The 15,218-nt window shown below is 46.0% G+C and overlaps 1 protein-coding gene across 1 annotated transcript in view; it reads left to right on the forward strand.

Annotated features, from left to right (window-relative positions):
* The window catches only part of BMPR2 (bone morphogenetic protein receptor type II), a 115,859-nt gene that overhangs the window by 60,497 nt on the left and 40,144 nt on the right, over positions 1-15,218 (forward strand). Inside the window, exon 3 of the mRNA XM_015414630.1 lies at positions 1,116-1,292. Coding sequence (XP_015270116.1) covers positions 1,116-1,292 — 177 coding nt within the window. The remainder of the gene's footprint in view (positions 1-1,115; positions 1,293-15,218) is intronic.

The raw sequence follows: 15,218 nt of genomic DNA on the forward strand, positions 1-15,218 counted from the left end.
CTGTTTAAAATCAAGAAGAGTAGGTTCGTCCTTTACGGCGGAGGACATCTTGATGGGTGTTTCCCACTGTCCAATCAGGGACGCAGGAACAATTTCCCCCCCAACTTCCTGTCCCTTGCCTGTGGGAGCCCCCCCCCCTTCAGTTCTTTTCCTGCCTATTCAGGGAGAGCAGCTTAGATCAGGCCTTGCCTTCATCTAACTCTTAAAACTCTAATTTTTTCTTACTCAGCTTTATTCAGTCTTACATATTTTCCTTCATAACTACCTTTATATACTTTCTTTAATTCCTAGCAATATCAGTGTCTGTTTAAAATTAAGAAGAGTAGGTCTTTATACCCTACTTTTCTCTGCCATAAGGAATCTCAGAGCAGTTTACAATCGCCTTCCCTTCCTCTCCCCATAACAGACACTTTGTGAAGTAGGTGGGGCTGAGACAGTTCTGAGAGAAAAGTGAATGGCCCAAGGTCGCCCAGCGTGCTTCATGCGGAGGAGTGGGGAACCAACCCTGGTTCTCCGAATTAGAGTCTGCCGCTCTTAACCACTACACGACACTGGGTCTCAAAATTAAACACCTTTCTTGCTGAGCATTTTGGTCAGTTGAAGGCACTGCTATGTGAATGGATTTGCGGGTGATCATCAGCCCTCTGATTCATTCACATGGACTAGCTGGGTTGGTGTGGAAGACAGAGCTTTCATTGTGCCACTGCCATGATGGCAGTCTTAGAACCCTTGCTACAGAGAGTGTCTTCAGTGTGGTCGCATTAGCACTCCCCGTGCCTTCATCTGTGCCTGTTTTAATTGCTTACTGGAATGATATAGAGCAGTGCTTGTAGTTCGGTCTGTAGAGAAATAGCAGAATGAGAAGCCCCATGCACAAAAAAGGGTTTTCAGGTTAGTGTATTACCTTTGATTGTATCTTCCGGTGAATATCTGGCTTTCTCAGTAATCTTGACCGATGAGTTCATGTGTCTTTCAGTGTTTTGCAGGAGGTGCAGTAAAGAACCTGATGAGAGGTACACATTTGAGGAGAAAACTAAGAGAAAGGCTGAGGAGTTGTATATAATAGCTGTGTCTGAAACTCATGTTAATCTGTTCCATGCGCTTTCCCTCCCCAGGATGCTGGTCTCACATAGGAGATCCCCACGACTGTCACTCTGAAGAGTGCATAGTAACCACCACCCCGTCTTTAGTTCAGAATGGGACATATCGATTTTGCTGCTGCAGCACCGACTTGTGCAATGTCAACTTCACGGAGAACTTTCCACCGGATCCTACTGATGCAATGCCTTTCAGTGAGTTGGACCTTTACAGCTCGTGCCATAATTCTGATTGAAGAATAATTTTGAGAAAGCATTGATTGGTATTTGGTACGGATACAGTCTATAAGCCATGCACTGAGTTTTAGATGAGAAAGTAAAGAACTGTAGCATCCTATTGATCTGTAAATTCTGTTAGGTTATTTATTTATTTATTTATTTATTTATTCGACTTTTACCCCGCCCTCCCGCCAAGGCGGCTCAGAAACAATTTCAATAGTTTAAAACTAACATAACAATTTATACAATATAAGTCTAAAACAATACAGTCAATAAACTATCCAAATACACGTATTAAAATTAAGATTAAGACGTGGCGGCCTTCTGTTATAAAGTGCTAGAACCGTCAGTGTGGTCTGGGTTATTGAAACGCTTGCACTTTTTTTGTCCTACAGAAAATGTAGATATCATTTGTTGATCCAGTGTTATATTTGAACAATATCGTTTGGCTGTATTCAGATGAGGCTAATTCTTTAAACGTTCCCTGTTGCACAAGGAAGCACAAGTCATAATTGCATCCCTGCATCCATGTGGAACTGTACTAGACACCAAGCGACATTGTGTTTTGTATTTCTAGAGCACTTTGAATCTTAGTGCATTCTGCCTATTCTTGATGACCTGTAATTATGCAGGCTGTTTGTAACATGTAGTGACTTGATACGGGTTACACCGAAGATCTATTTTAAAACTAAGAGCAGAGAATTGGCCTTGTTGGCTCATAGTTTTACAAGTGTCTCTAGAGGCTGTTTTACAGTTGGTTAATTTGCCATAGTAGACAAGCCAATGTGGTACAGACTCCAAATTTTAGAAATCAGATTCAAAGAGTCCTTGCCATCTCTAGAAGTTACGGTATATCAGTATGAGAAAACGTGTTTAAGATTCTAGAAACTGAACCTAAAAGTGCTGTCGTAAATATAGCTTTTATGTAAACATTTAGTATTAGGCGCAAATTATTTTTATTTATTTATTTATTATTTATACCCCGCCCTCCCAGCGAGCAGGCTCAGGGCGGCTTACAGAGGTCAGTACAACGTACCTAGACAACATAAAACTTTAAAACATTTTAAAACAGCTTAAAACATTCTTACATTTAAAGTGCTCGCAGTGTTAACAATTCCTTAAAATTAGATGGCGTGCTCTAAGATATACCATCCGAGTTCTCAATTCAGCAGTCTTCCGGTCTGTTAGGGCCAGCTCAGTGCTACAGATGTTGATGTAGCATAGTTGGTGGTCATGGTGGCGGCTCCCAATTGAAAGCCTGGTGGAAGAGCTCCGTCTTACAGGCCCTGCGGAACTGCAAAAGGTCCCGCAGGGCCCTGATCTCTTCCAGGAGCTCATTCCACCAGTAAGGAGCCGCCACGGAAAAGGCCTTGGCCCTGGTGGCGTTGAGCCTGGCATCTTTGGGGCCCGGAATGATTAATCGATGTTGCAACCCCAACTGTAGTGCTCTCTGGGGTATATATGGGGAAGGGCGGTCCCTCAGGTATGCCGGACCCTGGCCATATAGGGCTTTAAGGGTAAGTACAAGCACCTTGAAGCGGATTCGGTATGCTATCGGCAGCCAGTGCAGTGACCTAAGCACAGGCTGGATGTGCTCCCAATGTGGGAGGCCCATCAACAGCCTGGCTGCGACATTCTGCACTAGCTGCAGCTTCTGGATTTGCGACAAGGGCAGCCCCATGTAGAGAGCGTTACAGTAGTCTAATCTTGAGGTGACCATCGCATGGATCAGTGTAGCCAGGTTGCCATGGTCGAGGAAGGGAACCAACTGCCAAATCAGCCAAAGATGATAAAAGGCTGACTTTGCAGTGGCTGCTACCTGGGCCTCCATTGTCAAGGAGGGGTCCAGGAGCACTCCCAAACTCCTAACCTCCGACGCTGGCACCATTGGTACCCCATCGAAGGCCGGGAGTGAGATCCCCAACCCTGTGCCACCATGACTCAAGCACAGGACCTCTGTCTTTGCCGGATTTAGCTTCAGCCAACTCAACGTGAGCCAACCAGCCACGGCCTGCAGTGCCTGGTCCAGATCTTCCGGTCTGGAGTCTGACCGGCCGCCCAACATCAGAGAGAGCTGAGTGTCATTAGCATACTTTTTTTTTAAAGTACCCGAAGGTACACATTTATTATTTTCTTATATTCCTAAACACAAACATAAACAACTACAATGAACAACATATAGGCCAAGAGACTTATTACAGTTTGTTACTACATCTACACCATCGCTTCATTGTTGCATTTGTTAATATTCTCTAGTTCCATTATTATATATTGCTACATACTCCAATATTATTTTTGCCATATATTTGGCATATAATATCCTTGCCACCGTTGACATGTATACAATCAGGTACCTATCCGTTTCCTCAAATTCTTTCGGGAAGATATTTAACAAAAGCAATTCTGGAGTAAAGGGGATATTACATCTTACTATTTTTCCATCATACATGGTATCCATTTTTTAAAACATCACATGACCACCACATATGGTAAAATGTGCCTACCTTATTTTTGCACTTCCAACATTTATCTGAATAATTACTGCTTTGCTTTGCTAACCTATCTGGTCATTAGCATACTGATGACAACCCAACCCATATCCCCGAGCAACCTGGGAAAGGGGGCGTATATAGATGTTAAACAACATCGGGGAAAGCACCGCCCCCTGAGGCACCCCACATTCAAACGGGTGTCTCATGGACTGCTGTTCCCCTAGCACCACCCTTTGTCCCCGACCCTGGAGGAAGGAGACAAGCCATTGTAGGGCGAACCCCGTATCCCCGTGTCGGTGAGGCGGTGGGTCAGCAACTGGTGGTTGACCATGTCGAACGCAGCTGACAGGTCCAACAACAACAGCACCCTGATCCAGGTGCCTTTGGAGGTCGTCAGTAAAAGTGACCAGCGCCGTCTCCGTCCCATGTCCTGGGCAGAAGCCAGACTGGAAGGGATCTAATACAGAAGAGTCATCCAGAAAGCCCTGCAGCTGTACTGCCACTGCCCTCTCGGTTAATTTGCCCAAATAGGGCAAATTGGAGACTGGCTGGTAGTTGGCCAATTCGGCTGGGTGCAACAATGGTTTTTTCAAGAGAGGGCGGACCATCGCTTCCTTGAGTGCCCTCGGGAACCGTCCCTCCGAGAGGTCTTTGGAGCAGCATAGGAGAAAATTAAGTCTGGTCTTTGTGGTATTCCAGTAATGTCAAGTCAGTCTCAGGTTTCAGATGTAATGCTAAGCTACACCATGGTTTGACCATGATGAGAACAACCCTGAGGAGTCTTCCCTCTTGCCCTTGTTCATGCCAATCTAGTTAAATATTTATTTATTTATTTATTGGATTTTTTACCCCGCCCTCCCAGCCAAAGCCGGCTCAGGGCGGCTTACATAAAATCAATACATAATTTACAATAAAACGTAACGAATTTGAATTAAAACAATTCTAAAATCATTTAAACTATACAACTCAATAAAGTGCTAATAACAATAGTTCCCGATGGCTGTGATGACACAATCCACTCTAACACCAACTGTCATTAAAAGTTCCGGGAGAGATTTATTTACTTATTGTAGATAACTTGCCACTCCTTAGTCATCAGCTTCCCAGGATAGAGAGCAACAAATTAAAATCCAACCATAACAGACCATCAGTTTCAAAACTTATTTTTTTTGCTGTCAATTCCCGCTTGCTGTCAATTCAAGGCAAGAGACGTCCAAAGGTGGTTTGCCATTGCCTGCCTCTGCACAGCGACCCTGGATTTCCTTGGAGGCCCCCCCATCCAAATACTACCCAAGGCCAACCGTGCTTAGCTTTCAAGCTCTGACAAAATCAGGCCAACCTGGGCTATCCAGGTCAGGGCAAAACACAGCGGATTAACAAACCACAAACAATAAGACCGATAAAAAAAGAATTCAAACTTATAAAACCATTACTTATTTATAGTTATATCCCACACCTCCCCGCCTGTAGCAGGCTCAGTGAAGAGGGGGCTTCACTATCCAGTGAAGAGGGGGGAAACTGGTTCGGTAACTGGATTTGTGACAAGTCCACTCTGAGAAGGTAAGAGTTGAATTGAAGAACTTCAGAAAGCTGTACTCAGACAGATTGATCAACCAATACTTGTGAACTCTCTTTGACTTTAGAGTAACTAATGGTAGCTGTAGTCATGAGTTTCTGTCATCACCTCTGGCTGGAATGCTGGCAGAACCTCTCCTTTCAAAAGCGGGATCTAGTTTTGGTCATCCACACCTGCTAATGAACTCTGTATGGGGGACTGGCTTTTGAAGATGCTTCAGCTGGTACAGAATTCTACTGGTTGGTGGCACTCAAGTGCTGGGTGTTGAGAACAGGGGTCGTTTCATAGAAAAAGAGCTAGGGGAACTCATTAGCATAACTCATTAGCATATGCCACACCCCCTGACATCACCGGAAGTGTGTCATAAGGCCACACACCCCGCCCCCAACGGTCCCAGCCGCCGCCGGCCTTGCAGCTCCACTGCCGCCGAGCCTGCCGAGCCCCATGAGGGGTCCGGCGATGGACCTGCAAGGCCGGCGGGAGTGCAAGGAAGCCCCGCAAAGGCCCTCCCTGGCCCCAGGCAGGCAGGCAGCAACTTACCCTCCCTCTTCTCCTGCCTCCTCCTGGCTGAATGAGGGCCGGAAGCGGGGCAGCCGGAAACAGGGGGCGGGGCTTCGTCATGTGCCCCGCCCCCCGTACCTCACCTGGGGGAACTGCGATCCCCCGCGTTCCCCCCCGAAATGACCTCTGGTTGAGAACATTCCACTCTCATTGTGGAGTAGCTGCATGGTCTCTCAGTCAGCTTCTGATCCAAATTCAGTGCTGCCTATTTTTACCTACAAAGCCCTACAAAAGTCTGATTCCAGTGTCTCTCAGAGAGCTGCTCCTTCTACGCAAGTCTCTTGTACCTTCATGTAATCATTTGAGGTTTTCTTTCATGCCCCCTTTTATTCAAGAACTGATTTAGCACAGCGGCTAAAAGAATGAGGCCGCATTCAGACATCACGTTAAGCTGTACTTGGACTTCAGTTTAGTGCAGTGGGCAGAAACACAGCTTAATTGTCATGCCTGCATGGTTTCCTTTACCTTCCTTCCCTTTCCTCTCATGTAGAGCGCCTGACTCCAAATGATGGTGATGCCCAATGCAGGCTCGTAGGAGGATTGTTTTGTCCCCACTGGCCAGGATTCTAAGCCGATTAGAATTCCAGCATGTGGGGAAAGCAAGCAAACCAATTAACCTAGGTTCTTACATTCACACTACAGGGAATTTGGTTTTTTCCCCACACTGTGGAAGATGGGAGAGAAGAGCAAGGGGAGTGTGCAGATTGAACGCATAAGCCACATTTGTGCCCGCTGCAGCAAATTGGAGTCTAATTTGGCATGATGCCTGAGCGTCGCCTGAGCTGTGGATTAGGAAATCCATGGTTTAAATCTTGCCTCTGTCATGAGTTCACTAAGGGGCCTTAGACAAGTCATTCCATCATACCATCAGCAGTTAGGTATACCACTTTCCTGCTTTGGACGGCCAGTCTGTTGTCAGTCTGGCCCTCCCATTTGCCCTTGCATCAGGGCCAGTGGGAGGAAGGGGAGGGAAATGATGTTGTGTCACATATCGACATCACTTCCCGGTGGCAACCCAGAATGATATCAGCACATCAGGTGATGTTCTCTGATCGTATCATAGAGCTGGGGCGAGATGTCCAGAGCATCTCCTGCTGATGTCATAACTGGGCTTTCACCCACAGTGACATCAACACATGGTGCAATGTCATTTCTGCCCCTTGTCCCAACTCCAAAGCTCCTGGGGGTGCTGGAAATGGCCTGGTTCTACCAGCAAGTTGGGAATAATGATAAGATTCTACTGTACTGGGCTACTGTAAGTAGAGTTGCCAGGTCCTATCTGACCACTGGAAGGGGGCTCCTGGGTCTGTTCTGGGATTGTCAGTGTATGCCATGATGACATCACCTGGAAGTGACATCGTCACATTGCTGATGTTGGGGGGTGATGCTCTAGTTATTGGGCAAAGTTCTATGGTTTGTGGGTGTTTTTACCATAGAGTTTTGCCCAAAAACTAGAGCTGGTCGGTGGCAGGGAAGCACTCTACAAAAGTGAAGGTTCCCTCACTCCTGGCAGGGGTCTGGCAACCCTAGTTGTAAGGGTTACAAGATAATGTTCATGAAGCTTTCTGAATGCTCTGAAAATGCTGTGTGATGCACCAGGATGTATAAGCTTTTCAGCAGTGGTGCCTGTTTCATGGAATGTTCATCTAACAGAAGCTCCCCAAGATTTTCTTTCCAAACGTTTGTATTAATTAAGGCTTTCAGCTGACTATCTTCTGGCCTCCACTGTGTTTACTGTTTTTATATTTGTGCTTTACTATTTTGTTGTTTGTTTTCATAGCCATTTATCTAGTATGCCACCTTGGGCAACCTCGCTTAGGAAGGTAGTGTATAAATCCTGAATTATTGAATAGGTTTACTCACCTATCCATGCGCTTCCCCCCCAGCAGTACACAAACTTTTCTAATCCGAACCCTGTTATGCCAGCAGTTTCCTGCTAGGCAGTTAGAATATTCATGAACGTTCCATGACATCACAGTAGCTCTGCTAGTTGCAACTGGGGAAAATCTTATTTCAGTAATGTGAAGTCATAGCTATTGGTAGGATTGTCTTGAATTCCTCTAAAATCAAAGCAACTTCCTAATTAGGCTCTGCTTTTACTTCATATTTTGAATGTTTTGGTTTTGCTGATCTACCTTGATGTTCCCAATGGTACAGATCCTCCAGAATATTGTGTGTGTTTCTCCCATGTATCCAGTCTTTAACTTGCAAAGTTGTTGGGTGGCTAAACTGGAAGTCCAAAAACAAGAACAAAATCTATGTAATCTCTTTTATTAGGACCAGCCAAAATATCACAAAACATTGTGTCACTTCAGTTGGTCCTAATAAAAAGGGTTACATAAATTTCAGTTTTTATTTTTGGATTTTGCATTGATTACTATGGTTGTGATTGGCTGTGTGCCATTTCTCAGTAGTGGAACTCAGCTATATGCTGAAAGCTTTTCTCAGAATTTGTGATGATCATTTGTGCTTTCAGTGTTAACCTCTGGATCCATCATCAGCTGATGATCTTCTCAATGAAAGAAATCTATGTTTGCCTCTTAACATTGGCCCTCTCTAGCACCAGAAGTAAGGCTGCTGGGACCCTCCTGGCAACTGGCGGGGGATGGAGGAGACTTATGAGGAGAAAGGAGAAGGCCAAATTTCAGTTTTTATTTTTGGATTTTGCATTGACTACTATGGTTGTGATTGGCTGTGTGTCATTTCTCAGTAGTGGAACTCCGCTATATGCTGAAAGCTTTTCTCAGAATTTGTGATGATCATTGGTGCTTTTAGTATTAACCTCTGGATTCATCATCAGCTGATGAAGATCTTCTCAATGAAAGAAATCTATGTTTGGCTCTTGGTAAGTGCCCCTCACCGGCCAGCTGATTGGCAGCTGCGGGTAGGACCTGGTGGCAGGGAACCCCTACCTCCACCGGGGGATCTGGCAACCCTAACCAGAAGTGCTTTATCCCATCCCATCCCTAATGGATAGGAATGAGATAGGTATGAATATAGTACCTTAAAATAACTAAATTTTAAAAAATAACATGTACAAGAAATTGCACACCCGTCACAGAGTGAAGTGAGGAGACAGCCTGGAGTCGTATGTTCTTAATGTGCATTAAAGTTGTGAGCGAGTGATTTGGCTGTTGCGTAAATTAGTTTGCTCTGGAGCTATCCTTCCTGAGCTACGGCAAAAATGTGTGAGCTGGCGGCTAGAAAACTGTGAGTTAGCTCACACTAACTCAGCTTAGAGGGAACACCGGACAGTACTGACCTTGATACCTAATGGATAGGAATGAGATAGGTATTAATATAGTACCTTAAAATGGTGCCTGTCACTAATTATGCCACAGGCACTGTCCCCTTGTGCATGTTCATAGCATGTGACCATATTCAGCACAGCTGTCACAACTGCAGTTGATGTACCAGCTTGGGGGGGGGGGCATATTGTTTCCACTACTTACATATTGTGCTTAGAACTGTTTATTTTCTATTACTGTTCATTCAAATTCAGGGAAAATACAATATTGCAGAAAAGATTAGCCTTACCTTGACTTCTTATGCTTTTATAATAATAGAGTAAATGGTTTATTGTGTAAAAAAATAATAATCATCTCAAAAGGTCCCCAGGTTTTACTTAGACCTCACCTTCTCCTGTGGCTACATTAATTATCCATAGCATTTCAATACTTAACCTCCACAATCTCAAACACATTTTGTCCCCCAGAGATCTCCATACCTAATGTTGTGCTGTGCTTTTCCGGGTATGTATCTTTCTTGTATATCTGCAAATAACATTTTAAATGTATAAATAAAAGGAACATCACTCAGTTGCTATAGAAACGGAGACATTTAGTAGGCCGTGAGCCCCTTTCGCTTGCTGAGTTTTCTGTTAGAACTGGCTTAGTGATGAGCTTAGTGATGTTTGATTAACGCTGGTATGGTGGTTTGTTTTTTCTAGGAAAAATGGTGTCTATTATTAGAACATATGGAAATACATTTTTTATGTAGAATTGGTGCATATTTGCCTCTGATGTTCTTAGAAGTCCCTTAATTTGATCCCCCTGTCTTGCATTCCTGTATTTAACCCTAAAGCATATGGATGCTTCCAGCCGTCTTTCAGGCCCAGCTGAGATAACAGAGATGAATTATTTGATCTTGCCAGTTTGTTCACGTTTTGCACATACATAAAACTGGCGCCTTGTGCGAATGAATTACTGAGACGATTCAAGCAGTGCGATGTTGTTTCTTGAAAGTCTCTTTTTAAAAGGAGAAGGAGGAACATTTGTAACTAATTACGTGTCTTGGAAGCCTCGGTGGGCTTGGTGCTTAACCCTGGACTCCCTGCCTCCATCAGCAAGCGTACTCAAGAGGTGTACCAAAAATAAATTATGCCCAGAGACAGTAGCAAGCATTTAAAGCCTGATTGCATACAGTTTCAGTGCACAGGACAGCTCGAAGGCTGGAGTGCATCGGCATATTTTAATTCTGCATGAGTGTGCTCCCGTCTGTGCGTTAGGGCAGCGGGCATTGTGGGGGCAGTTCAGCAGAGGGTGCTGCTCATGTGGAAGAAATTTTATAGCTGTCTGGATTTTTTAAATTAATTTTTGACAAAAGTTCTAGAGGGCGTACATGTTCATCTGCTCACCCCAAAACAACTCAGAGTCCTGAGGCACCTTTTTGCCATCAAGTCACAGCTGACTTGTGGCGACCCCATAGGGTTTTCAAGGCCAGAGACGTTCAGAGGCGGGTTGCCATTGCCTGCCTCTGTATCTGGACCCTGATATTCCTTGGTGGTCTCCCATCAAATACTGACCAGGGGGCCAACCCTGCTTAGCTTCTGAGATCTTTTGAGATCAGGCTGGGCACCTTCCGAGACTAACAAATGGCTTGTGCTCGGTGGAGAAGAGTACTCGGCCACCTATCTGAACTGTGTAACCAGTTGCAGAAAACTGGAAGGTGTTATGCAAGTACAGGGTCTGATACTCCAGTGCCCTTTTGCCACACTTAGATTTCAAGCCCACATATTTTGTTCTGGAATTCCAAGGCCGCAGCTATGAGAGGTCAAAACATCTGTTTCTGTTTTCGGTCCACGGCTGGATTGCCAAACCGCTGTGTAAATGGCAGCGCAGGCTGCCGAGTACATCTCTTTGAATAAAGCAGAAAATGTGCAGTCCTAGAACAAAGCATGAATGGGGGTTACTATTTAAATGGAAAGAGCTGTGTTTGTTTTAAAGGAAAAAAATTCTTTAAGAACCTAGATTGTATTAAAAATTGAAGGTTCAGATGCAGACACAGCTTTTATCGTATCCAACAGTTGCAAACTTTTGAACTTGACGTGGGCAGGTATATATCATGACAAAACAATCCGCTTTTTGATTATTCAGAGCACGTGGGGGGATTTAACATAGGTGGGAATCCTTTCTCTGTATGCAAATGTGAACATGAGTATCGGCTGCATTCATTTCAGGAGTCATTGTGGACTAGAAGCCAGTTCTCTCCGCCCCCCCACTCCATTTCTCTTTCGGAAAGATATATTGTGTGTGTTTTTTAAAGTCCAGTAATCCTTAAATTACCTTTCCGAACAAGACTGTAAAAGAGAGAGAGAGGGGAGGGGGAAGGGAGCCGGGGCTGCTGCATTGTACCGAGCCCTTCCTCAGCTAGCAGCGTGGCAGGGTTTCTTTCTTTGACGCAGACCCAGACAAAGGCTGAGTGTCGCGGGGAAGCAGACGGCACGCCTCCAGTCAGTGCCCCAGCCTGGCTCCAGGATTTGTAAACAGACACATCCCAGGCTCCAATGAGGCAGACGGCGGCTCCCCCTCTGATCCGCATGCAGGAAGCGCCTGCTCCAACAAGCCTGGCCATCGCGTATAAGCACACATGAGCTGTTTAAATTTTCCAGACCTGCCTTGCTGTGAATCCTGGAGCAGGTTTAACTGCTTAGAGGAGCACAGCGTGTGCTTTATGTGCATAGTCAACCTAAACACGAAAGACTGGGCAGTCAGATTAAACACACAAGAGTTTTTGTTGGGTTTTATTTTTTTTAATTTCTCATAGGTTAAAAAATGCATACGCTCTTAGCAAGGTTAATGGTGGCTAACTTGTTCGGGCAAAGCAGAACTCAGTCTTAAACATTCCAGATCTACTTTGAAAACAAAGGGATGCTGTGTTATTTGCCTTCATGACAGTCTTTTCTTGAGTGCAGCTCTGGTATCACAAGGCCTTTCCTATCATTCCTGTTCCTAAAGCATTAGTCACTTCTACTACTAATTAGTTTGAGGGAAAATATTAGTAGGAAATATGCAGATGGAGGTAAGCGGAGGACTAAGCCTAGGTACCACTGTTCCCTCTAAGCTGAGTTAGTGTGAGCTAGCTCACAGTTTTTTAGCCTCCGGCTCACACATTTTTATCCTAGCTCAGGAAGGATGGCTCCAGAGCAGTGCTCCCTCTAAGCTGAGTCGGTGTGAGCTAGCTCACAGATTTTTAGCCTCCGGCTCACACATTTTTGCCTTAGCTCAGGAAGGGATGGCTCCAGAGCAAACTAATTTATGCAGTGGCCAAATCGCTCGCTCACAGCTTTAATGCCAGTAGCTCAGAAAGTAGAACATTTGCTCACAAGACTCCACAGCTTATAGGGAGCATGGCTTACAACATATATTCAAAGCGTGAAGCTGTGTCTTCTGTCCTCATTAGGTGCAACATTAATAAAATGGAGAAGAGGAAGAGGGACGTGAGCCATTTGAGGTCGCCGTTGGGGAGAAAGGCAGAGTATAAATGAAGTAAATAGATCCTTGTTAGAAGAGTTCAGAGATGCTCACCGGGATGATACCGCTGTGTGCAGATTTCCCCCTGGTTAGTGTCGGAGATCATTCACAGTAGGGTCCGTGGCAGAAATTGAAGCAAGACAACTTGTGTGAAATGCCTTCTCGGCTTTGAAGTGCCTTCTTGTGGCTTGGCTTTCCACTTCTCTCTCACTGCAAGGTAGAAATGGAGGGCAGGTGAGCAGGAAAGAGGGAGCGGAGGGAACCCAGCGTGTGGAGCCTCTAGGACTTCCTTGGAGTAGTGATAGAGCACAGATCTGGGTAGAGATCAAGTTCCAGTCACCGAAGTTCAACTTTATGGTCACGGCAGGGGCAAAGATTGCTCCTGTTGCTGACTTGCCCCAATAAGTCTTTGGGTATGAGATGGTTAGACGGTGTTACCGATGCAATGAACATGAAATTGAGCAAACTCCGGAAGACAGGAGGGCCTGACGTGATGTGGTCCATGGGGTTGCAAAGAGTTAGACTCGACTGTGCAGCTGAACAACCAAAACAACATGAGCAGGGCTTAAAAAAAAGAAAAGAAGAAGAGGTGGCGGAACTCTCAAGAGGGAAATGAAGTTTTCCGTCTGTATACTGAAAACTCATGAACTTTTAAAACATTTTTAAAATAATTTTGTCAAAGAGGTTCTGGAATTCCATTCCAGCATGTTCCCCTAGAAAAAAAGGCCTGGTGAGATTCCACGAGGTGGTTGGAAGGCACATGAGACAACAATCTTGCCTGAAGCTGAGTAAGCCAGTGCCTTGGTTGGGAGACCTCTGGGAAACATATTTAAGCAGCCTTGAGTTTCATGGTGGAAGGAGGACAGTGTACAAGGGTAATACATAATAGTAGTAATGGTCTTTTGAGCATGTATCAAATGCTCTTTCATTCGGGACAAGCCCCCCCCCCCCAAAAAGCAAAAGGTAGTAACTTTGGATTTGTGATAGGCAGCTGAGAAACTTCTCTGTAAGAAGCCATGTGTATGGATTTTACTTCACAGTTGGGGCACAGCCAACAGCTCCTGGGCTTCGGGCTGGTCAGTTATTTTCCAGTGTGAGTGTTCCTCATATGTATGTTGTGTTTGGCTGGCTTTCGTGAGCTGTGCCCGCTACGCTGTTGTAATCTGGAGTCGTATGTTCTTAATGTGCATTATTAATTCTCACTTTCTGCCTCTGGCACACGTAAAGCCTGTTTTCCTTTGCCCTGACCCAGCCTAGGCCGCACCCTGTCCAAGAGTACCTATTTTAATCTGTGAAATCTTGGGAGTATGTGTTGTTACCAAGCGATCGTAGAGCAATGACCATTCTGGTACTATTCACCCCAACAGTTGCATAAGCAGGAAATTCCATTGCTCAGACCTGGTGGAGCTAGGAAAAGGGCACTCAGATAAGAAATCGTACCCGACAGCCTTCTGAAATTGTCCAGTGATGGGCAGATCCTGCAGTGACGAGATTCTCTTGTTCCAGTCTTTGCCACATTTTACAGAACAGTGTTTGAGATATTGTGAACCAAAGAACTTTTTGGGTTGATTCCAGCGTAGCACTTTCCTTCCTTGTAAGACTATATCAGAATGAAAAATCCACATGGATTTTACAGGAAACATCTGTGAACAGGAATTTAGCATCCTACTTGCAAGGCCTTGCTGAGAAATCCATTTATGGATGTTGCATTGTGATTGTAAGTTTTTAATGAGCGCTCGTCCATGCTTTTTTCTGTGATCAGAAAAGTTACAGTGGAACGGGTCCATTATCATTCAGGCACCATGTCACAGTAATTGGTTAAATGACAGAAAGGAAAGGGTAGGAGTAAATGGATGGTTCTCACAATGGAGAGAAAGTAGTGGGGTGCCCCCAGCAGGGCCGGCCCACCCGCTAGGCAAACTAGACATTCACCTAGAGTGCGGGGGGCCTTAAGGGCGGCCAACCGTGCCCCGCCTCCACCAAAAGCCGCCACCTCTTTCTCCCCCCAGCGTGTCTCGTCAGGTTGCCCCTCTTCGTCCCCTATGCAGCCAGCCTCTGGGCTCCAGGTGAGAAGCGGCTCTCGGCTCTCCCAGCAGGAGCTCAAGGGGCGGCCCTAGCCACGCCTTCGGGGACTGGCCGGGCGAGGGTGAAGTGCGTCGGGCAGGAAGCCCCATCTCTCGAGGGCTTTCCCCGTCCTCCCTCCTGTTGCCCTGGAGAGTCCTCGCGCAGGGGGCGCTGGCGGGGAACGCCCGGGCCCGGCGCTGGGTCCCGCCCCCGGCAGGAGGTGGCCGAGGCCAGCCCTTCATTGGCTCCTACCCGGCAGTGGGCCCTCTGCAACGTGGTGCAGGCGCTGGGGAGGCCCTGCAGCAGGATAGCCCCCCAGAGAGGGGGGGGAGGCGAGGGCTGGCCGGCTTCCTCCTCCAGCGCGCATCCAACCTGCCTCTGTTAAGGGCTCTCCGCTCTGCAAGCCCCAGGCTCGGCAGGGAGACAGGGAGGGGCTCTCCTGGCCGCCCGCATATCT

Source organism: Gekko japonicus, unplaced genomic scaffold (assembly GCF_001447785.1).
Source record: "Gekko japonicus isolate JY-2015 unplaced genomic scaffold, Gekko_japonicus_V1.1 scaffold855, whole genome shotgun sequence".
Taxonomy (NCBI): domain Eukaryota; kingdom Metazoa; phylum Chordata; class Lepidosauria; order Squamata; family Gekkonidae; genus Gekko; species Gekko japonicus.